The sequence below is a fragment of the Urocitellus parryii genome, chromosome 4 (genome assembly GCF_045843805.1).
Source record: "Urocitellus parryii isolate mUroPar1 chromosome 4, mUroPar1.hap1, whole genome shotgun sequence".
In the NCBI taxonomy this organism is placed as follows: Eukaryota; Metazoa; Chordata; class Mammalia; order Rodentia; family Sciuridae; genus Urocitellus; species Urocitellus parryii.
Window position 1 is genome coordinate 45,820,644 of NC_135534.1, and position 25,380 is coordinate 45,846,023.

A 25,380-nucleotide genomic window follows, 5' to 3' on the forward strand; every position below is an offset into this window, starting at 1 on the left:
ACTGCATTAAGCTCTACCTTTTGAGCTGATTGTTTGGGTACTAAAAATGTAAAAGTTTGATCAGGTGTAACTATTGCTGCTGTGCCATTATTTGACCCATCAGTGAATATATTTGGAGCATTCATGATAGGTGTTTTTCTTGTCATTTTTGGAAAAATTATAGGATGCGATGACCAAAAAGACAGTAAAGGATTAGATGGTAAGTGGTTATCAAATGAAACATTAGATTTGCACATGATTATTGCCCAAGTATTTAACTCATTAGCTAATTCATCAATTTGATTCATAGTATATGGAGTAGTAATTTTATTGGGAGAAATTCCAAACACTCCCTTTGCTGCTTTTGAGTATATCAATTCTATCCAAATGCATATTTTCCATATATGTTTCAATGATTTTTAATGCCTTTCTTGCTTCAGGTGTTAACATTCGGGTGAATTTGGATCTGATGTACCTTTTAGGATATCAAATAAAGGTCCCAACTCTCCTGTTGGTATGCCTAGATAAGGCCTTATCCAATTTATGTCTCCCAATAACTTTTGAAAGTCATTAAGTGATTTGAGTTGATTTACTCGTATTTGAATTTTTGGTGGACGGACCATGGTTGAGGATAATAGAACTCCTAAATAATTAATTGGAAAATTTAATTGTACTTTATCTATTGCTATCTCTAGATTATAATTTTTTAATAAGTTTGTAAGTGTGGCATAACATTCTAGCAATGTGTTTTTATCTTTGTGTGCTAATAATACATCATCCAGGGCTGGGGATGTGGCTCCAGCGGTAGCGCGCTCGCCTGGCATGCGTGCGGCCCGGGTTTGATCCTCAGCACCACATACCAACAAAGATGTTGTGTCCGCCGAGAACTAAAAACTAAATATTAAAAATTCTCTCTCTCTCTCTCCTCTCTCTCTTAAAAAAAAATAATAATAATACATCATTCATATAGTGAAATATTTGTAGTTCAGGATTTTGATTTCTAGGTGGCTGGATTACTTTGTTAAGATAAATTTGACACATAGTTGGGCTATTAGCCATCCCTTGAGGGAGTACTTTCCATTCATATCTCTGATCAGGACCTTCATGATTCAGTGCAGGGATAGTAAATGCAAAATATGGGCTATCCTCAGGATGAATTGAAATTGAAACAAAACAGTCTTTAATATCTATAACAGGTTTTTGGCAAAGCAGACAATTGAGGAATCCCCGATTGAGCAGGTTCCATAATAACCATCTCATTATTAATGGCTCTTAAATTTTGCAATAATCTCCATTTACCAGATTTCTTTTTGATGACAAAAATGGGAGTATTATGGGGAGATTCAGAAGTTTGTATATGTCCTTCCGCTAATTGTTGTTTGACCAGGTCATGGGCTGCTTGTATCTTTTCTTTAGTCAGGGGCCACTGAGGAACCCATACTGGTCTTTCTGATTTCCAAGTAATTTTTATTGTCTCAGTGGCCCTTTCTGAAAATCCAACCCATGTCTGTCCGTTCCTTGATCTATTTGTATTGGTGCTGCTATACCTAGTTCTTGTTTTTCTAATCTTTTTCCTTTCCTAAAACCTTGTCTAGTCATAATAGTGGGTGCATTTTGGATGATGTTATTGGTTAATGTCAAACCTAATTGATCTAGGACATCTCATCCCCATAAATTTATGGGAAGATGATCCAATACATATGGCTGTATAGTTCCTTCACATCCTTCAGGATCCTTCAAATCTAATACCATTGCACTTCTATGGGGATTAGTCGCGACTCCTAGGCCTCTAAGCATTTGAGTGGCTTGTTGTAATGGCCAATGTTTTGGCCATTCTTGATGAGAGATGATGCTAAGGTCTGCACCTGTATCCAGTAGCCCATTAAATTCATGTCCTTGAATATTTAGTTTTAGCATGGGGCGAGAATCTAAATTTAAAGAAAGCATAGCCCAATCTACACCTGTGGAGCCTAATCCCTTGGAACCTCTTTCTACAGTACGACTGGAAAATTTATCATGTAGGCTGGGTATTATTAGTAACTGTGCCATTCTATCTCCTGGTGAAATTACTGATATACCCTTTGGAGAACTGGCTATAATTTTTATTTCACCTTCATAATCGGGATCAATTACCCCAGGACTTATCATAAGTCCTTTTAGAGTAGAAGAACTGCGTCCCAATAATAAGCCCTACTGTTCCTTTGGGAAGGGGTCCTTTTACCCCTGTGGGAATGATTTGAACTCCCATCTCTGGAGTTAGTACTGATCTGGCGGAGGCGCAGATGTCCAACCCTGCGCTCCCTCTGGTTTGTCTGATGAGGGATCTAATGGGCAATGTGTCCTGGGCACTACCCTGATGGGGTTGCTGGGTTCTTCCAGTGCTCTGTATATTTGTGGTTTTGGGGCCCGAAGCATTGTCCATTTTTTGGCAATGGAGCCCTATGCCTTTCTCCACGATATCATGGATAAACACCTGGTCCTTGTTCATTTTTTGATAATGGAGTGCCCTCTATGGTGGTTTGAGAACGGCATTCATTAGCCCAATGTCTCCCTCTACGGCATCGTGGGCAAATACCCGGTATGCTACTCCTTTGATACCTAGTTTTGTTAAACCCTCCTCCTATGGGGCAATTCCTTTTAAAATGTCCTGTTTGTCACAATTGTAGCATGTTCTTGGCCTGGCATCTAAAGCCTGTTTTACTGCAGCTGCCACGATTTGCCTTTGTTCTTTAATGTCTCTGGCATCTAAAGCCTGTTTTACTGCAGCTGCCACGATTTGCCCTTGTTCATTAATGTCTCTACATAATTTAATATATGTGTTTAAATCTTCATGTTTCCATGGTCTATGACTCTGCACCAATGATTCGCTTGCTCATAAGCCAGTTGTTTTATTAATGGCATTGGTTGTTCTGTAGCTGTTTGAATAAGCCTATCTACAAATTCAGCTTAAGGTTCATTAGCTCCTTGTATTACCTTAGATAATTGACCTTGTAAACCTCCATGTCCTTGTAAAATCTTCCATGCCCTAACCGCATCTGCAGCAATTTGTGCATATACAGCAGGATCATATGCAATTTGTTGCTGCTGATCCTCATAAGGTCCCTTTCCTAGCAACATATCTAGATTTCTCTGAGGATAACCAGCTGCTGCATTTCGCCTAGCTGTCTCCTTGCAAAATTCCTCATTGGCAACCTTCCATAACAGGTATTGACCTCCATTTAGCACAGCTTTACACATATTAGCAATCTGCTGGCGTCATGTTCAAGTTGGTAATGGATTCGACCATGCTTACAGTGAAGGGTGCTTGAGGACCATAGGTTGTTACAGCCTCTTTTTAGCTGCTTCACTTTTTTGAAATTTAAAGCATGGTGAATTCGCTGCCCTCCTGCCTCAAAAATAGGGCATGTTAATATTTGAGATCCTGTCTCAGGATCCCAACTATCAACTGCGGGGGTTGGGAGCCTCCCAGCATATGGAGGTGGCACTGTTGGTTGGACACTTATGCCCTCTGGTGATTGAAAGGTGTTAGTAGCAGTCTCCTGTAGAGGTGGCGTTGTTGGTTGGACACTTACACCCTCTGGTGATAGAAAGGTGTTAGTAGCAGCCTCCTGTTGTAACTTTTCCCCTGATGGCTTTTTCTGCTCTAAACTTTCTTCCTCTGTCTGACTAACTTGAGAGACCTTCTCTTTTACTTGAATCTTTTTCTCTGACTAACTTGAGAGACCTTCTCTTTTACTTGAATCTTTTCCTCTGTCTGACTAGCTCGAGAGACCTTCTCTTTTACTTGAATCTTTTCCTCTGTCTGACTAACTTGAGAGACCTTCTTTTTTACTTGAATCAGTGTCTTCTCCTTCCTCTACCATTGTCTGAACTGAAGGCTTGGGACTAAGCAAACAAGCAGTGTGCCAACTGGCAGAGTCCCTGGGCTTTTCTTTTCTATTCTTTTTAAATCTTCACCATGATGGTTCCATTGTGATATATTTAACAACTCCTCCTTAAAAAGCCATGGGCTACATTTTTGTATTGTATCAACGTATGCCCTGACTGCTCTTGATTTTACTGGGATGCCTCCTTCCTCTAAGAGTTTACTTAACACTCTTTAGGTTTGTTTTTTACTAATTTCTGATCCCATATTTCTACTATAATACAACCCAACAAGATGACGCCAAACAAAGCCGAGACAGAACGAAACAAAAATGGAAAAAAAAAATCATTATAGCCTTTCTATCCTCCTGAAATGTCCATCTTTCTCCCTATCTGTTCCTCAGATGCAAATAGTTTTTCCTCAGATGTGAGCGGGTTTTTCTTCCATCTCACTTATCTCCAGGGACAGGCAACTTAAAAGTGAAACAAAACAAAAGAAGAATCTTAAAATGGCTACCCATCCTCTCGCCCCGCCCTCAGGGGCGAGCAGTTTACCTTATCACCCTCAGTCGTTCCCCGTGTGGCCCACCAAATGCCGCAGTCTGGCTGGGCACAATTCAGGAGCCACTTGTCAAAAGAAACGAACTTTATTTTTACAACCACACACCACACCACACAGCTCCTCAGGAAAAATCCTCAGAGCCCAACTGCCACCACAGGCTTCCCACAAGCCTCTCAACCTCCCACACTCCTCCTGCTCTTGAGGCCGGTTGGCTGGGTCGTGTGGGCGGAGCCAAAAAATTCCCCCAATGGCAGCTCTGTAGTCTGAAAGGGCGTGGAAACAGCCCAGTGAGCATCACCGCAGAGGAGCCAATCAGCTAGAAGTTGCTGGGGCTGCTGTGAGCCAATCATCAGCTGGCAGCTGGAAGTTTGTTGGGGCCCCTTCGGCTGTGGCTCTCAACAGCCAGTAAATGGGTAGAACTGGAGGCTATCATGCAAAGTAAAATAAGCCAATACCAAAAATCCAAAGACCAAATGTTCTTTTTGAGGGAGTGATAGGTTCACCAGATTGGGATGGGGGAAAAGGGGGGAAGGGGAATGGGAAAGAGAGTAGAAAGAATCAGATATAACTTTCCTGTGTTCATATATGAATACATGACCAGTATAACCCCACATCATTTACAACTACAAGAATGGGAATTATACTCCCATGTGTGTATGATATGTCAAAATACATTCTACTGTCATGCATAACTAAAAAGAACAAATTTTTTAAAAATGTTAGATTAGATGATCTTTATGGTTCCTTTTAAAGCTCAAGATTTTTATTTTTATTTTTTATTATTAGAACCCAACATAGTAGTTAGGTTCACCTGTAATCAAGATTTTTTAAAGTTTTATTTAGGACCGGCAGCATGTGTACAAACAAGGAAACTAAAAGATATATCAAGAGTGATTTGCTGGACATGGTTGGTGGCAAGGCCTGAAATCTCAGGTATTCAGGAAACTGAGATAAGAGGATCACACACAGGAGGCCAGCCTCAGCAATTAAGGGAGACACTGTCTCAATGAATAAAAAGGGCTGGGAATGTAGTTTAGTGGTAGAGCCCAAGTTTAATCCCCAATACTGCCCAAAATTAAAAATCTTCTTGTTCTAGTTTTGGCATATTTATTAACAGTTATTAAAAAATAGTTCCTGATATTAGAAAAGCTAGAAAATGGTAAGTTCTTTGGTAAAGAAAGAGCTCTATAGGAGAGATCACATCTGGTTTAGAGGTAGGAGCTTAGTGATGGCTTCATAGATAGAAGAACTGGTTTATGCAGATAACCTTATAGAAGAAAATTATAAATTTAGAGATGGAGGGAGCAGCAAGGAGTCATAACAATTTATAACTGGGAGGAACTTGCTAATTATCAAGTCTAGCACAGTAGTGTAAAAGGCAAAAAACGGTGTAAAAATCAAAATATATTAAGGAAAAAATAAGGAGACACTCCAGGACTGAAGAATATAGGATTACAAGTAGGAGAATTAAAAGAGAATAAAGGTGCAACTTTCATAGGTATTCTAGGTCTGCCCAAACTTTCCCTGATCTCCCCTAGCTGGTATTGATTTTCAACTGTACGTCATTTAAACTTTTATGTAGCATTTGTTATTTCCTTTCTACTTGCATCATCTAACAGGGAACTTGCCTCAGTTTGGTTATTAGCATTTTTGAGGAAGTCATGGATTTATACTTAGTTCCTATAATAAATACTTACAAATAGTACTTGAATATAGTTTTAAAAATTGAAGGGTAAAAAAAAAGGAATATGAGAGAGTTGGAAAATTCGTTTCAAAAAGCCTTAAGTCAGAAAAGGGCTCTTAAAATTTTTGAAAAAGATTTGCTTCAAGGGCAAATTTTTTAATCTACAGAAAGCTTTAGTAAAATGCAAAAGATGTGTACAGTTTGAAGAGAAACCAGGGTATGTTTAGTAATCTACAAAGACAGAAAATAGTACTTCTCAATTGTTTTTTAACTTAAAAAAGCATATTAGCCATGAACAGGGAGAATGCCATGGAGGTATTGGAAGTTGAGCAAACTAAGAGCCAGGAATTCTCCAAAATGAGTATCTGTAGGCCTAGGAGAATTTTATACCTAATTGCTGAAATTCAGTAATATGATTACAGATAATATTTAAAAGTATGTAAAATTAAAGGAACTCCAGAAAAAAAGAATAGTTTATCCCAGTTTTTTAAAAAGTAGACTTAGTAATTTCAGTAGGAATGACATTATTTCCTTTATATCCTGAGTTTCTAACAAGACTAGAAACAAAAGTACTATTCAGTAGCCTTCAACATGCATCCACCAGGAATAAAAATGCTTAATTTTTTCCATTTTGATTTTGCTTTTATACTGATAAAAAAAATTATGACCACACGGAATCTTCAGCAAGCCTATATAAAACTTTTATTGTAGACAGGTAATAAAAGATAAGCTGATAATATAGATGCCATCTTTGAAACACTGCACAGAAAAAAGATAATTGGCCATGAATTCTGAATGAGCTCTGGGCTAGATCTCTAATTTTTTTTTAATATTTATTTATTTTTTTTAGTTATCAGCAGACACAACATCTTTGTTGGTATGTGGTGCTGAGGATCGAACCCGGGCTGCATGTATGTCAGACAAGCGCGCTACCGCTTGAGCCACATCCCCAGCCCTAGATCTCTAATTTAATCAGAAATTTTAATGGACTTACTGAGGGCTTGATTAGAATTGCAAATGTTACAGACCTTCTAGCTAAAATAGGATAGTCAAGATTGTTGTCCAACTAACAGGCTGCTAATCATTCTGTTATACTTTTCTTTTATATTACAAGGGAAAAACTCACAATGCACATTCAGAGGAAAGCCATTCGATCTGAGTATTATATTCTGTTGAAGGAATTAAGAATATTTAACTTAATGAAGAGAAGACTGAAGGGGAAATGTTTTCAAATATTTGAGTGTTAGGAGTCTTCGTATATTCAAGTGATCTTCCAGAATGTAATTTAAGACCATTATTCTAAAGTTACATAGAAATGATGTTTCATGTTCAATAGAGAAAGGTGAGCATGTCAGGAATAGTACTAAATGATATTTACAGATAGGTTAGGTGTTTGAAGGAAAATACCTCTAAGCAAAGTTCTTTCTGACTTTGATATGAATACTTGAGTGACACAAACTACCCATAGATTAAGAAGAAATATTTTAAATGCTATTTAAAGAGTATTTTCATATTGATTATTTGTAAAGGTTACTGATAAGTCCCAAGCAAAAATAAAATACTAGCATTTCCTTATAGTTGAGGAGATCAGAACAGAAGTTTCTCTTGTAAAAGATTTGTTGCTTATGTTACTATTGGATTTTTGCCCTTAGAAATACTGTAGTTGTTTTCTGCTGCTGTGAAGGTGACCTTCAGATAATCAGACCGAACCTAGAGTATTTGATCATTTGCTTTAAATCCAGTGTCATTAATGACATTTCCATAAAATGTTACTTGAATAAATACCTTTAGCTCTAAAACTGTAAATTCATTAGTTGATATTTTGATATTTCAATTTAAGTTTTGGAATAAAGTTTTTTAGAAATAATGAATATTATTAACATGTGATGGGTTTTTCCCCCCCTTTAGTGGTTACCCAGGCTGTCCTTATCCACCTGGTGGTCCTTACCCTGCCACAACAAGTGCCCAGTACCCTTCCCAGCCTCCTGTGACCACAGTTGGTAAGTACTTTTTAGTACTTCTCCACATAAGAAAATCAAGGTCTCCTACTACAATAAGTGCATTTCTTTTTTACCTGTAAAATTTTATAGTACTCTTCATTTCTTAGAGGAAAAAACTTGTGGTCAGTGTCCCGTTATCTAAAAATTGAAGTAAGTGATTAATCATTATATAAATGAATCTTTACCAAGCATAAAAAATAGATCTAATTAATTCTCATCATATTTTTCTATTTGCCATGTTTTCATTGGTGAAACTTTTGCTTGTTGAACTACTAGCAGGTTACCTAGGTTTTTCTGGCCTGATTATATATAAAAGATGACATTTTTAGGACAAATAAAAACCATGAGTAGTTAATATGAGCGGGTCAACTAAGAATAGTAGTTTTGTGTTTTGTTTTGGGTTTGTTTGTTTTTTTTTTTTAGTTTTGTTTGTGTGTGTGAGTTATATATTAGAGTTGCCTGAAATGTTTTCTTCAACTGAGAAAAATAAAGCAATAAGAGAACTTCTACATACTGCCATATCTATGTGTGCCTACCTGTCCCACCACATATGCCTTCTCTCCCATGCCCCACAGCTAAGTCCTTGGTACTCTCTATCCTCAGTCTCCTGATTTCCTCAAGTCTCATAGCATTAAATTCCATTTCTGTACTTGCATTTCCCAGGTTTATGTTTCTAGCTTTCATCTTGAACTCCAGATTTTTCTATCCAACTGCCTTCTCAGTATCTCCACTTGGGTACTTAGTGGACATCTCAAGTGCAATATAGGGAAACTGAATTCTCAAGTATTTTTATACAGCTTTCCCATCTCCAGTGATGTCTATCCTGTATTCTAACTTAGAGTCATCCTCGATTCCTCATCTAGAAATCTGTTGTTTTCAAAATGTTCTAGAGTCTCATATGCAATACTGATTTGTCACCATTATCTCTCTTTTGAATTACTTCAAAAGCCTCCTACAAGATTTCTCTGCTTCGATAGTTGGTCCCCTATACTGCTATGTTTTTAATACAGCATACAGAGTGATCCTATTAAAGGGTGAATAAATTATGTCACTCTTCTACTCAAAACCTTCTCTGTTTCACTCAGAGCTCAATCCAAGGTTCTGAGGCCTTGAAGGGCCCTATGTGATCTTATTCCATTACTTCTGTTACCTCACCTCCTCCCGTTATTCTCCTATTGTAAGATTTGTTTAATGCCTATTTCCTTTGCATGATCAGCCAGACCCTACCCTCACCAATCTGCTACCACCACTACCACCTTCCAGTCTCTCAACACTGCTAAAATATTTTTCTGAGTACCCAAATATAGAGGATCCTGTGAAATTTGCTTTTCTGTTATATATTCTGATAACTTGTAGCCATCCTGAGATGTGATGTATATGCCCCTCCTTCTCCAAACATGGTTTATTTCCACTATTTTTGTCATTGATACACTCTAGTTATTGGGTTCTTCTGTGGTTTTGCTATATTAAAATGTGTTCATCCTTACTCTTTTTACAATATAATAATTTGAATAAGAAACCTAAATGAATGATTGTTCATCGGTCCCTAATAAGCAAAGCACACTAAATCTTGGTAAGCTCTCTGATTTAGTTCACACATAATAAATAATTCAGGATTTGTGTGCCAGCTGTGGTGATGCATGACTGTAATCCCAGTGACTTGGGAGGCTAAAGCAAGAGGATTACAAATTTAAGCCCAGCCTTACTCAGCAACTTAGCAAGACCCTATCTCAAACTTAATAAAAACAAAAACAGGAATTGTAAAATTTGTCACCCTATTTCTCAATGGTAGTATGATTCTTTTGATCTGTAGAGAAGCTGAACTTATAAAGATCTTTTGTATGCTCTCATTTCAGTGTTATAGCTTAGATGATTTCCATATATCCAAAATAGGCTTACGTGGAAAAGAGTATATTTAAAGTGAGACCTCATGTATGATTTTTAGAACAGACAACCACATCAACTAATATCACATTTTTTAAAAAGAGTGCTATTTTAGGCTAGAAGCAAATTATCATTTTATGGATATTCTTTAATGTAAATGTTTTTTTACACTTTGTTATTTACCTACTTGTTTTTTTTTCAATCTGTTGAATGCTGCTGAACTTCAAAATTGTAATAAAGGGAAGCAGAAACAAGAGTATCATTTGAATATTAATATTCACAAATAGTATTTTCTAAGTGTATTAGTGGTTAGGATTTGTGCAATTATTCTGTCATTAAGGCCATGAAAAAGCATGAGTATGATTAATTTTCCTTATTCTCTTTGAAACTTGGCACTTTTGCTCTATAGGTTTTGATTTAATGATATAAAATACCTGATTGAAGATACCAATAATTACATCTTTTGATGCAGCTCTGTGTTAGTTCAGCTATCTTCAGCAATTAGGGAAGTAAAAGGAATGTTTAAAAATGAAATAGGGTTGGGCTGGAGATGTGGCTCAAGCGGTAGCGCGCTCGCCTGGCATGCGTGCGGCCCGGGTTCGATCCTCAGCACCACATAACAACAAAGATGTTGTGTCCGCCAAGAACTAAAAAATAAATATTAAAAATTCTCTCTCTCTCTCTCTCTCTCTCTCTCTCTCTCTCTCTCCCTCTTTAAAAAAAAAAAAATGAAATAGGGTGAGGAAGTGTAGCTCAATGGTAGAGCATTTGCCTAGCATTTGCAAAACCTAGGTTTGATCTGCAGCACCACAAAAATTTTAAAAAGAAAATAAAGAAACGTGAAGTTAATAGAGATTGTATTCATGGCATCCTCTTATGAGAGCATGATAAAGAAGAATGAAGATGGATGCAGAACTTGAGACTTAAAATAACTCTGACTCCTTTCAGCTTGGTTTTGAATAACATTTAATAAGAAAATGAGAATTTGTTTTGTTGTCCCATTTTATAGGTTTTTTTGTTTGCCAGATAGCTTCCTGACCAGCCTAACTTAAAACCATTTCTTCATGAAGATGTAGCTCACCAAGAGCATTGACTAAGCAGTAAAAGTAGCTGTTGAATAATAAAAACACCTTGGAGTTAGAGAGATGGCTCATAGGTAAAGTGCTTGCTTAGCATGCATGAGACCATGTGTTTGATTTCCAACAGCACAAAAAGAAAAGGAAAAATCTATTGTAAATATTGTCTATGCAAGTATAGTGACATTTTAATAAATTTATTTATATAATTAGAGGAGAAAGGGAAGCTGTGATCTGTAAATTAAATTCTTCCCAGAAGTCATTGTAAGACCAGGTATGCTTTTTGAAATCTGTCTTTGCAAATTATTTTCTGAAATCTTTTCCACTAGAAAATCATTGGGAAAAGAAGTGGAATGTGTACAATTTTCCTTAAAATTCTTGTCCTTTGTAGGCATTATTTACCAACAAAGACATCAGAAGAAAAACTTTTCTGGATATCTGAGGATAAAACTTAAATTTTTCTCTCTCTCTCTCTCTCTCTTTTTTTTTTTCCTTATGGTACTGGGGATTAAACCTAGGGCCACTTTACTCCCGAACTACATTTCAAGTCCCTTATGTATTTACTTTTTGGTATACTTAATTTAGTTTGTAAATTGGTGTGTTATAGTTATATATGATAGTGAGACTTCTTGTTACATATTAATACATGTACACAATATGGTGGTATAATTCAGCCTATATCATTCCCCAAAACTTCCCCTTTCCCTTCCCTCTTCCCTGCTCCTGGTCCGTTTTCTCTGCTTCTACTGATCTCTTTGATTTTCATGAGGCTCCCCACACACTGCCCCAGCCTTTCTTTTCTTTTTCATCTCTAGCTTCCACATACAACCATGAGTTTAACTTATATCACTTAATACTCAAGTTCCATCCATTTTCCTGAAAATGACATAATTTCATTTTTTTATGGCTCTGTTGTGTATATATATCACATTTTCTTTATCCATTCATCCATTGATGGATACCTAGGCTGGTTCCCTAGTTTGCCCAACACTTTTTTATTTTTTTGAAACAGGGTCTCACTTTGTTGTCCAGGCTGTCTTTGAACTTGTGATCCCCAGGCCTTAGCCTCCTGAGTCACTGGGATTACAGGTTGTGCCATTGTGCCCAGCTAAAACTTAAAAATATTTAGACTTCAAATTTTAAATTGCTATTTCTCTAGACTAATAGCGTATGTTTGTTTTTTTAAGTCTTTTTAAAAATTCTTTTTAGATATGCATGACAATAGAGTGTATTTTCACATATTCCACATATGTGGAGTATAATTCTATTTAAGGTCCCATTCTGTGGTGTACATGGTGTGAAATTTTACAGGTGGTATATTTACATATGAACATAGGAAAGTTATATCCAATTCATTCTGTCTTTGCTAGTCCCATTCTTCCTCTCTTCCCTTTGTTCCCTTTGTCTAATCCAATGAGCTTTTATTCTACCCCTTATTGTGTGTTAGCATCCACATATCAGAGAGAACATTGGCCTTGGGTTTTTTGAGATTGGCTTATTGCACTTAGCATGATAGTCTCCAGTTCCATCCATTTACTGGCAAATGCCATAATTTTATTTTTCTTTATGGCTGAATAATATTCTACTGTGTATATATACCACATTTTCTTATTCATCTGTTGAAGGGCACTAGGTTGGGGATTTCATAGCTCATCTATTGTGAATTGAGCTGCTATAAACATTATGTGGCTGCATCACTGTAGTATGCTGATTTTAAGTCCTTTGGTTATATACCAAGGAGTGGGATAGCTGGGTCAAATGATGGTTCGTTCCATTCCAAGTTTTCTTAGGAACCTTAATACTGATTTCCAGAGTAGTTGCACCAATTTCCAGTTCCACCATCAATGTTTAAGTGAAGCTTTTTCCCCACATCCTCACCAACATTGTTACTTTTATTCTTTATAGTTGCCATTCAGACTGGAGTGAGATGGAATCTCAGTGCAGTTTTAATTTGCATTTTGTAATTGCTAGAGGTATTGAACAATTTTTTAGTACATTTGTTGACCACTGGTATTTCTTTTTCTGTGTAATACTTTTTTTTCTTTTTTTTTAAAATATATATATATTTTTTTTTTAAAGAGAGAGAGAGAAAATTCTTTTAATATTTATTTTCTAGTTATCGGCGGACACAACATCTTTGTTTGTATGTGGTGCTGAGGATCCAACCCGGGCTGCACACATGCTGGACGAGCGCGCTACCACTTGAGCCACATCCCCAGCCCCTCTGTGTAATACTTATTGAATTTCTTTCCTTAGGCCGGCCTTAAACTCACGAGCCTTCTGCCTCAGCCTCCCAAGTTACTAGGAGTGTGCCACCACGTCCAGCCATATGTGTTTTAAGAGTGATACATTTTTATTAGAAGTGGGCATATAACCAGGTTAGCATTGCCAAAACTAGAGAATTTGAACTCTGATTTAAACAATTTAAAACTACTAGTCCACTACCAGGTTGTTTAGGAAACAACATTAATATTTATTTATGTTCTCTCAGTAGAAGATGCCAGAAGAAAACAGAAGCAGTTATGGATATGTGGTCATTTGTATGTTTTCAAAGCTAAAAAATGGGCACTCTAGAAGCTTTGGTCCCCAGCTGGCCATTCCCACAGAGGATGCCAAACTCCACTGGATAGGGAAAAGTGGCATAAAGTAGGGTCAATTAACTTCTACCTTGATTCATACATAGTACTGCCTGCTAGATCCTGATGTGCTAGTTGTATACCTGGGTAGAAATGAACTGGAAGTGGTGAACATACTGGATATTATAAACCATATTAAGAAAGATTTAAAGTTTATCAAGCAAATATTGAAGACTCTTCCTCTATCCCAGCTGCTCGGGAGGCTGAGACAGGAGGATTGCGAGTTCTAAACCAGCCTAAGTAACTCAGTGAGGCCCTGTCTCTAAATAAAATATTAAAAAGGGATGAGGATGTGGTTCAGTGGTTAAGCACTCCTGGGTCTACAAAAAAATGGAAAAGAATATTACTCCAGCATGGTCCAATATGGTACCCAGGAAAAAAGTATAGTGCCACTTGGTGAAACCTCCACATGATATGAATATACATATGAAGAAAAGTCATTGGGCTAACTGACTCCTTTATGATGTTCATCAGATGATATAATATCAGCCATGATTCCCTTGTGCCATAATCTTCAGTTTTATTTCATCTCAGACTCCTGTTATCAGAGTGTGGTACAGATGTGTTCAATCTTGATTCACTTAATGTTTTGGAAACTCTGAGATAACTAGGGGATTTGGGGTTGGAGTTAGAAGGGAAAATCAGGGGCTTCTGATCTATAACTTGACCCTGCATAAGAAAGATGTATTATTTTGACACTATAAATGTTTGGATACTTTGAATTTGCTGTTTGGAATCTAGTGCTTAAAAGGAATCATGCAGCTAATTCACATTTTGAGGGACAGTATTTTAAATCCATGAAGGGATACATGTGCCTCTGGGATGTGTAACTTTAATTTTTCTTTGTTCCAGTGTATTTCCATTTCCAAATGAAAGACTGCTTATGTATATGTGGTAAAGCTTATAATTTATTTTAAAAGATGCTGTCAAAGCCAGGCATGGGGGCACAGACCAGAGACTCAAGAGGCTGAGGCAGGAGGATGGCATGTTTTAGGCCAGCCTAGACAATTCAGTGAGTCTGTTTTAAAATAAAAAACTAAAAATGACTGGGGATATAGCTCAGTGGTAAAGCATCATTGGTTTAATCCTCACTATAAAGTTAAAAATTTTTTAAAAGATGCTTTTAAAAAGGAGGCTTATAGGGCTGGGATTGTGGCTCAGCGGTAGAGTGCTCGCCTAGCCGGTTCGAGGACTTGGGTTCGATCCTCAGCACCACATAAAAATAAACAAAATAAAACTATTAAAAAAAATTACTCCCTAAAACATTTTTTTAAAAAAGGAGGCTTATATTTTTATAAACAATTCTTGTGGCATTTTCAATACAAAGAACTACATAAATCTTTAATTTGGAAACCTTTTTTCCTTGACACATATGCTATCTTTTAATAATTTCTGTTTGACACTGGAAAAGGTTTGTCTTGTCATTGGTCCCATATCCCACTTTGATGTTTTTATTCTTCTGTTAAATTCATTTACCTTGCAAGGGCTTATTTCAGGATGTTTTTGGTGAAGTTGTTAACTGATAATAGTTATAACCAATGTAAGCTTTGGCCATCATAGTATTAGACAGTCATGTTTGATTTCTAATCATCCCTGAATCCACTTTCCTGTCTCCTTCCCCTGTGATTTGAGAGCATGTGTTTTAACTTACATTCATGTTTCATAATGCTTAGTAAGTAAGCTTAAAGTTTTTTTTAAGCTCTCAAATACTACTAGCATGAAGCCAGAAAGATTTTAGACATGTCACTCAGAGAAGCAAACATGAGTTTATTAGAAGGGATAGGAAAAAAAAAGGGGGGGGTACACTTTGAAGGGAGTAAGTGGGTCCTCTCAGAGGACCCCCACCCTTCTTGCCCTCCAGTTTTATTGTAATCCCAGGGAAGTTTCCGGAGAATCTTGCCCAGGTCCACCTCTTGACTTTTTTACTGACAGCCAGATAACATCAGACTTTCCAAGTTCCCACCACACATAGTAAAGGTCCAGGGCAACTCTTTGTCACTTTAGCCCATGCTGACCTATTCAAACTGGAATTTATTCTTATAGTTTTGTAGTTATTCTTATCTCCCTGAGTTCTGTAATCTGGTCTATGTGCAGTTCACACAAGTCCCCTCTTTCAAGGTAACTTGTGTTCTTATTGGCATTTTGGACCTGCATTTCTCCTATAGATAACAGGTTATTTGTGGAGGAATGCAGGGCTATGGTAAATTGCTTTTTAAAAGAAAGCATGAGAGGATGGGATTTGGTGATGCATGCATACCTGTAATCCAGGGAGGCCGAGGCAGGAGGATCACAAGTTCAAGGCCCTAAGCATCTTTGCACAACCATGTCTCAAAAAACTAAAAAGCTTTGGGGATGGTAAAATGCCCCTGGGCTCAATACCAGTAGCAAAAAAAAAAAAAAAAAGAAAAAGAAAGCATGTGGGAGTCAGCACAGTGGGCTCAGCTTATAAAATTATTCCCTTAATTTCATGTTTCCACTGCTCTTGTCTGTCTTTACCTATTGCTTGGGAGTCAGGTTGGCAAGAAACAAGGCTTATTGAAAGTCAACCTTGAGGAAGAGAGAAAAGACTTTTGTCTCAAATTTTCATCTTGAGTTGGGGGCCCTCTTTTTATAAAAGAAGGCAAAGTGAGACACAAAATAGGAAATATGCATATGCAGATTTAGTTCACCAGAGAACAAGTCAGTCTTAATTCCCTTGTTATCTGTCCTCAGCATAAAAGTTTTTATTATCAAGTTCAGGAAGTACAGCATGCAGAAAAACAAGTCATCAGGAAGTTACCTTTAAATTTAGAAGGTATTTAGTATACTTTTAAAGATGCTAGACTAAATTACTCATTAGTAATTAGTCTTATCTTTTGAATAGTGTTGGTTTCCTAATACTAGAAAAGTTACATCATTTCCTGAAGATTAGTTGGTAATTGTATGCTACCTGGCATGTAAATGGTACAGCATTTTGTTGAGAATTGTTTCTCAGAGTAGGCTATTACCTTTTCAGTTGTTCATCTGGAATTGTAGAAGAGCAGTTCTGAAATCTGACTCTGCTTGGGTAAAAGGTTAGTATGTGGGTACTTGAGGTATGGAAGTTTGCCACAGATTTTTCTTGATCTTAGTAAAGATGCAGAATATCAGAGTTTCTTATAGGATATTTAGAGAAAAACTTATTTGAAAAGTGTCCAAGAAGTAGATGAGAATCTTCCACCAAATCTTTCTTCTTATTTGTTTATGTGAACAAACTTAAAAGTGGTAAGCAGCTCATAACATTTTGAGGATTTTGTTGTTGTTGTTTGTGTGTTTGTTTTACTTTTAAAAACTCTGGGTGTTTCTTTTTTATTTCAGATTTGATTTGTAGTTCTTACCTTTTTAGAAGGTAGTTGGATTTGAAGTAAGTTTAGATATACTTTGTATTAAGGTCTGTGTATGAAAAGGGGTTAAGACTAGGTCTAATCTTTTTTTTTTAATTTTTTTAATATTTATTTTTTAGTTTTCAGCGGACACAACATCTTTGTTTGTATGTGGTGCTGAGGATCAAACCCGGGCCGCACGCATGCCAGGCGAGCGGGCTACCGCTTGAGCCACATCCTCAGCCCAGACTAGGTCTAATCTTGGCAGGTCTAGCCTCCTCAGATGAACTATGACTTTTATGGGCAAAGCAGTTTGCTACCTCAGCTTCATTCCTATTTTGAGTATTAATGGCTTTGGCTGAATGAGTCTTGGTGCTCTATGGTTGCATTTGCCTCAGTCTTTTTCATTAGAAACAATGTAAATCCTAGAATTTAAATGTGAGTTTTCAAAAATAGGGATTTGAGGGGCTGGGGCTAGCTCAGCCATAGTGCACTTCCTAGCATATGTGAGGCACTGGGTTCGATTCTCAGCACCACATGTAAAAACAAATAAAAAAGATATTAAAAAAGAAAAATAGGGATTTGAAAATTTAGAATCAGTATAAGTTGATCCTTTAATTCAGATATGGTAACTTTAGTTTGTTGGTGTTTGTGAAAAATTCAGAATAGATTATAAGAAGACCCACAAGCCTTTATTAGTTCAAATAACTTCTACACAGATAAATGGAATTTAACTATTACATGTGATTGGCTACAATTTGAATGCCTAACCATGTGTTCATATCATTTGGGTACTTAATTTCTGGGAGAAGGATTTTCTCATCTCACAAGACCCATAATAAAATTTCACATAGGTTATAATAAGACAAATGATTTTTAGAAACAAGTATAATTTTCTATTCTAATGCCTCCTTGACAAAGTGGGGGACTTAATGAGATATCATCTTCACTTTCCTTTTTATATGCCACTCTTTGGGCGCTGAAATCTGAACTAAACTCATAGAAATTATCCTTTTTTGCTCTCTTTTAAGGACTTCAGTAATTTAGTACAGTGTGAGAAATTGGAGGTTTTGATTTGGACTAAATTCCATCCAAATGACTAAGTAGCTAAGTCTTTAAGTCATTGAGTCTGTGAAAGATTCTCAAGAAATACAGCTAACTCTCTGATATATTGTATTATGAATGTTTAGCAATTGCAGAAATAATGGTTATCTTTTTATACATCATCATTTGAAGTAGACTGCCTTATTCTACACATGGCCATGAATGGTGAATTCTTGATTAGGTAAGAGAATACCCTCAGGTAAGGACCTGTAAAGTTTGGAAGTCCACAAGGCCACCCTTACTCTGAAACCAGTTGCCAGTTCGAGAATTCTCAACACCATGCTGAGATTCTATAATTGTCTAGAAGTACAGACTCACTGAAAACTATTATACTAAGACTACAGCAAAATGATGCAGATTAAAATCAGCTAAGGAAAGAGATGTATGGGGTAATCAAGAAAGTTCCAAGTTAAAGGCTTCTGGTTGTCCTCTTCGAATGGTGTCATAGACACTGCTGACTTTCCCTAACCACAACGTATAACAATATATACAGAATATTTTCAACCAAGGAATCCCACCTGAGCTTTGATATTCAGAGTTTTTATTGGGGCTTAGTCATGAAGACATGGTTGGTTCACTCCTGGTGGAACTGACCTTTAGTTTCCAGGCCCTCCAGAAGTTGAACTGTTACTACAGCAAAGCCTGAACCCCCCCCCCCCCCACCATTGTTTAGACTATTTTGTGTGGCCCAAGGCCCCCAGTTAAATAAACAAAGACATTCGTACCGGGGAGGGTATTCCAAGGGCTTAGAGCTCTCCTCCAGGAGCCAAGGGTAAAAGCCAGTCCTCTCCCTTTTGGGGTAAGACTAATTACTTACTACACAGACCATAAAATATCTTGTTTTTGTTTGAACTTTTTAAAAATACTCTAAAGTACCTCCCACCATTAAGATCTGTCAAAAACTTCTTGCTGTTAATATAATTTGAAGATGAGAAGGCAACATAAGAGTACTGGAAAAAGAGGGTACCCTGTCATGCACAAGGCCTTGGGTTCTGTCCCTTGCACCCTAAATGAAAGACAGGTCCATGTTTACCTAAGTATGGGCTGGGCCATCACGAATGTTACAAAGCAGGAATTATGGCACACTCCTATTCTTTGAGGGATGGTTTTATAATAGAGAATAGGTTGGAAACTTAACTTTGGTTTGTATAGCAAAAGCAGAGATTGTCACAGAAAAGATTTAATGCATGTTGCATTTTTCTAATGTTTTGAATTTATTTGGAGAACCCAAACTTATAAATAAATTTTCAACTCTCTGGCAAAAATGGCAAACCAAAGCAAGTCAAAGAGAGAGAATCATGCTAGTATTACCTGCTAAACCATTTGTATGTCCCCTTGGAGACAGGAATAGTATCTTTTATTTGACTCATGAAGAGGCTTACCACTGAATTGCAGTGGCTGTTGAGGCATATTTATTTGAGTAAGTTGAAACAGTGATAGTGAAGTATTTTATTCACTTTTCAATACCCCTTCCAACTATAGCCCTTCAAAGCAATAGAACTTCAGAAGTTATTTTCTGATTTTCAGAGAGAAGAAATATTGATTAGCTCTTCTTCATTTGGTTTTATAACACCTTGCCATTTTAGCATTGTTATGTTGATTAACAATTTTAATTACCTTCTACATTCCAGCACAAATAAGAGAAAGGAAGGTTCCTGTAAAGCACATCCTAAGGACTTCTAGTTCCTGGGGCCTTGAGATTGCTTTTATCCAGGACTCCTCGAAGATAAGTAATTCTGTTGGTTTCAGGAAACCCTTCAGCAGTTTCCCACTCATGTTTAGGTTGCATGTAAGGAGTATGTGGTCCCTCCCTATCAACTTTTAAACTGTTTGTAGTAAGAACTGTTAAGAAAGTAGGTTCCAGTTGTTGTGCTGGTGCTTTGAGAATTAATTATGGGTTAATGGAAGAAAGATCATGGGTAGCAGTTAGTCTTAACCATAACTTCGTGGTAGAGATGGAATTTGATATTCAAGAGCATTAAACTCTATTAGTTCAGAATGGCTTAGAGTTTATTGAAGGGAGAGGTAGTGCTTGTTAAGGAAAAGAGCAGGATCATTTTGCTGGTATTTAAAGCACACAGGTCATTTGCAAGGCCTTCAAAAAGTTTGCCTTTCATAGACTGTGGGTAACATAATTTAAATATAGCAGGAGTAGAACATAAGTTTAAAAATGAGATTGGGGTAATGGTGACAAGACCAGAAAATAGACATTAATAATAGCAACAAAATATCTGGTTGTAGTTCCTCCCTTCTGGTTTTCACTTTTTCTTTTTCATTTCATCTTCATGGAATGTTTGTTGAGAATATTCTGAAGTTCAGGCTTTCTCGTTGCAAATTCTTTTATTTTTTGATTATCATGAAAGGTTTTTATCATGGAAGGTTTTTATTTCATCTTCAAATCTGAAGCTTAATTTTGCTGGATTCTTGGTTGGCATCCGTTTTCTTTCAGAGCTTGGTATATGTTATTCCAGGACCTCCGAGCTTTGAGAGTCTGGGTTGAGAAATCAGCTGTGATCCAATTTGGTTTTACCCCTATATATAATCTCATATTTTCCTCTCTCAGCATTTAAATTTTTATTCTTGTTCTGTATGCTGGGCATTTTCATTATAATGTGCCTTGATTTGTGTATGTTGTAATTTTGCACATTTGGGGTCCTGTAAACCTCTTATATTTGATTTTCTATTTCATTATTTAGACTTGGGAAATTTTCTGATATTATTTCATTCAAAAGATTGTGCATTTCTTTGGTTTGTATCTCCACACCTTCATTTATCCCGATAATTTGGTCCTTTCATGTTATTCCATGATTCTTGCAAGATCTGTTCATGGTTTCTTAACATCTTCTCTCCGTGGTCAACTCTATTTTCAAGATTATTTATTTGTCTTCATTGCCTGAGGTTCCATCTTCCAAGTGGTCTACTCTGTTGGTGATGCTTTTATTTTATTTTTAACTTGGTTTATTGTTTCCTTCATTTTAAGAATTTCTGTTTGGTTTTTCCCCACAATCTCTAACTCTATTGAACTGATCTTTTGCTACCTATATTTGCTCTTTTACATCATCTTTTACTTTTAGTTTAACTGTGTTCATTCTAAATTCCTTCTCCGACATTTCTTCCACTGTGGTATCAATGGATTCTATTATTGGAGTATCTTGGTTTGCTTGGAGAGATTTGTTTCCTTGTTTTTTCATGTTCTTTGAGTGTCTACCCATCTAACAGTATGGATCTGAGGCAGTAGAATTTCTACCCTGTGGACTTAAGAGTGTCTCTGAAGGTTTCTAGTACCTCACTGTTTAGGGGGAGTCAAATAAAAACAAGAACCAATCAAACAATTTACAGCATTAAATCAAATAGCTCCTATTATGACATCTATAATGTTAATTAACACAATAAACAAATTATATAATTAGTTATGCCTATAATAAAAACAGCAAGTTTGTGGGCTGGGGTTGTAGCTTAGTTGTAGAATGCATGTGTGAGGTACTGGGTTCAATTCTCAGCACTGCATATAAATAAATAAAATAAAAGTTAATTGACAACTACAAAAATATTTTTTTTTAAAAAAAACAGCAAGTTTGCAAAAGGGTTTACATTTTCAGTTGGTAGACAGGGAAAGAACAGAAGTGATAAAGGATGTGATGATTATGAGGGAGGAGGAGAGAAGACAGAAGTAAGAGATTAAAGGAAGAATGAAAGAAGAATAGAGATTGGCTGTCAGCATCATTTCTAACCCCATGCGCCCTCCCACACTCCCCCTCCCTACCCCACTATGAATCATCCTCCTTATATCAGAGAAAACATTAGGCATTTGTTTTCGGGGGGGATTGGCTAATTTCACTTAGCATTGTCTTCTCTAACTCCATCCATTTGCCTGCAGATGCCATGATTTTATTCTCTTTTGTTGCTGAGTAATATTCCATTGTGTGTATATGCCACATTTTTTTATCCATTCATCTATTGGAGGGCGGTGGAATGTGATGGACATTATTATCCAAAGTACATGTATGAATCCATGAATTGATGTAAATATACTTTGTATACAACCAGAGATATGAAAATTGTACTCTGTATGTATAATAAGAATTGTAATGCATTCTGCTGTCATATATAAATTTAAAAATTAATTAAGGGCTGGGGATGTGGCTCAAGCAGTAGCGCGCTCGCCTGGCATTCGTGGGGTGCTGGGTTTGATCCTCAGCACCACATAAAAATAAAATAAAGATGTTGTATCCACCGAAAACTAAAAAATAAATGTTAAAAAATTTTCTCTCTCTCTCTCTCTGTAAAAGAAATTAATTAAAAAAGAGATTGGCTGTTAACAGAAGAAAACAGAGGATAAAGGGAAACAGGAGAAAAAATGTAAAGCAAAAAGTTAAATAAAAATTACAACAAAAGAATACAAAACAAAAATAAAATATACTAATCAAACATTCTAGTTCACAAAAAACTTATCCATGTAAAATAACTGACTTCAAAAATGCTAGAGATAAGGAGAGAGGAAAAAAACAGAAAATTGTATAAATGTCCATGTACCATTAAGGTTACTATTAAAGAGTGAAAAAGAATTTTTAAAAAAATCCTGATGAAAAGTTTAAGAATTCTTCCTGTTGGAGTTCAAAATATTCTCAGCTTCTCTTCTTAGCAGTTTAGGTGGGGTCTTCTGGAGTGTGATATCCCATCCTCTGGATTGCTGGAGTGAGAGGTAATCCCATAGGCATAGTTCCTGAGGTCAGGGTTTAGGTTTAGGTGGGCTCCAGGCTCTTCACTGAAAGCTAATTGGTCTGAAGATTGTAAATCAATGAACCTCCGGGGCCCAGTACTTGCTGGTCTATGCTGGAGTACTTTATCCCAGAGTTCCCCTGGATTCCACTCATCTGGTGCGGAAGCCAATTATTAGTCCTCTGTGTCACCTGCAGACCCCACGCTTTCTGGTCTTGGGTTCAGTCTCCAATTTCTCCTGCCCCCACCTTCTCAGTTCACAGCCAGAGGCATCTCTCCGAACCCATCTTTCAAGCAGTCAGATTGGAAAGGGAGGGATAGAGCTGGATGGTTTCCTGAGATCCGTTATCCCCTGTATAAAATCTCTCTCCACGTTTGATTTTTTTCTGGTCACTTAAGCACACTGTTGTGAAGTGTGTGTTAATTGGGCCTGTATTTCAGGGTAAACTGGAGTTTACCAGGAGTCAGCTTCTTCTTCTGCTGGCCTGGCCCTGGCCCTGGCCCTGCCCTATGCGGAAGCTGTAAAGGCAGCAGCTTCTTTCCCCACACAGAGATGTCATGCAGCGTGTGTTTCAGGTTTGTGGGGCAATGTCCTTGGTCTCTAAACACTTCATACACAGACATATCTCAGGCCTCCCAAAAATGCAGGCCTTTAATTCCCTTATCCCTCTATTGTGCTCATGGAGGAACCTCTCTGACTGGAGCTTCTGGCCTGTCTTATGGCAGCATCTATGCCACTGGAGATTTTTTTCTTATATCAATGTCTTGTGTTTCTGATCTGCTTTGAATGTCCAGTTTTAGGTTCCAGTAAAGTACCCTCCCCCTTTTTTGATCACCCACCTTGGGAGAAGCTGCCTCTCTTCTTTGTTTCTTGGTTTTATGCCACGGAGCGTCCAGGAATGTGATCCCCTCTCTGCAGCGTTCTTAACCTTTTTCTCATTTATTCTCCTAGCCAGTCAGCCCTTCTAGACATTTTTTCCCCTAACCATTCTCCTCACAGAAATGTTATATGTGTATCTTTGAATTTAAAAAAAGCAATATATCATTTTCTAAATTCATTTTTTTACCCTTGTTTGGCATGTATGGGGGTGATCTCACCCCCATTGAGAATGTACATGGATCAAAGACTAAACTTGAACTCAGGTTAAAACTGGAGAGAACAGGCTTCATACCCATGTTTTGTGGCTGGTAAGAGGTGAATAAATGGACATTTCCTTGTCTGAGTGGATTGTAACTACAGAATACAAACAAGTAGAAAATGTAGTCATTGTACTTTGACTAAATAGAATTAGGAAGAGGGACAGATGCAAACTTTAAGGCATTTTTGTCCTTAAAAGGGATCTGGAGAAGTAAGTTTTCTTGCTAAGAAAGGAAGGTGTTTTAGTTAGCTTTTATGTCACTGTGACCAGCCATCTCTTCCTGACTATAGTTACCACCCAGTTAATTCGTACCAGTAAATGAACCCACTGATTTGGTTTTACTCTCAATTTAGTCATTTCACTTCTGAACATTCTTGTATTTTCTCACATATGACATGAGCTTTTGGGAGATACCACATATCCAAATCTAACAGAAAATTCTTTTGAACAGTGAGGAGCTAGGCACATAATTAAAGGAGTTAGGATTCTTGTGTCAAAGCAGAGAGGAAGAAAAACAGTGGAATACTCCTATTGATGGTTTTTGTCTTCTCTGATGATATCCTCCTGCAGATTGTTGCCTTTGTGGAAGATGGTAAAAGAGGATTTAGGGATTTATGGCTCTAGGGAGGGATCAGAAGGATTGAGGATTTTGGTTAGATTTAATGGCAGGTGAGCCTTTGAAGTCCTGGGCGATTGGGTGGCTATGTATGAGGCCCCGTTGCAGGGCAGCTTATCTCCAGGGATATATGAGATGGACAAGGAGTCCAGGCTGAGGAGAGATGCTTACTGGGAGTAGGAGTAGTACAAAAACATCAGAGATGCCAGAAGTGAGTGAGTGAAGATATGAATGGGTGAGTTCAGGAAAGTTGCCATAGTCTTCCTGGTACCTTCATTGTATGTATTGGAGGGAATGGATAAAGGGGTGGTAGAAGAAACTGTAGTGTCGGAGAAAAATGAGGAAATGAGCTTAGAAGTGATGGTAATAGCTGATAAATTGATACAAACGCTTTGGAAGTGAGGTATTAAGAGAAGCCAGGGTATGGAAAACAAAACCTTGATTTTCATAGGGGAAATTTAGTCCTCTAGCTTTGCAGCTCTGAATTCCAAAGCACAGTTTGTCTGAAAGAGTTAATACTTTTAGGGCTGGGGATGTGGCTCAAGCGGTAGCGCGCTTGCCTGGCATGCGTGTGGCCCGGGTTTGATCCTCAGCACCACATACCAACAAAGATGTTGTGTCCGCCGAGAACTAAAAAATAAATATTGAAAATTCTCTCTCTCTCTTTAAAAAAAAAAAAAGAGTTAATACTTTTGTTTCTAAAAATATGGAATAATAAGCTAAAATGCTTTTGTAAAATGAGAAGTGAATTCTGAAACATGTATACTATATGGATT

General features: G+C 37.2%; 1 protein-coding gene across 3 annotated transcripts in view; it reads left to right on the plus strand.

The window, feature by feature from the left end:
* Tsg101 (tumor susceptibility 101) overlaps positions 1 to 25,380 on the plus strand; it is a 60,772-nt gene that overhangs the window by 30,073 nt on the left and 5,319 nt on the right. For all 3 annotated transcript variants that reach the window (XM_026414489.2, XM_026414490.2, XM_077797516.1), the window contains one exon: positions 7,998 to 8,089. In XM_026414489.2, the coding sequence (XP_026270274.1) occupies positions 7,998 to 8,089 (92 nt within the window). The remainder of the gene's footprint in view (positions 1 to 7,997; positions 8,090 to 25,380) is intronic.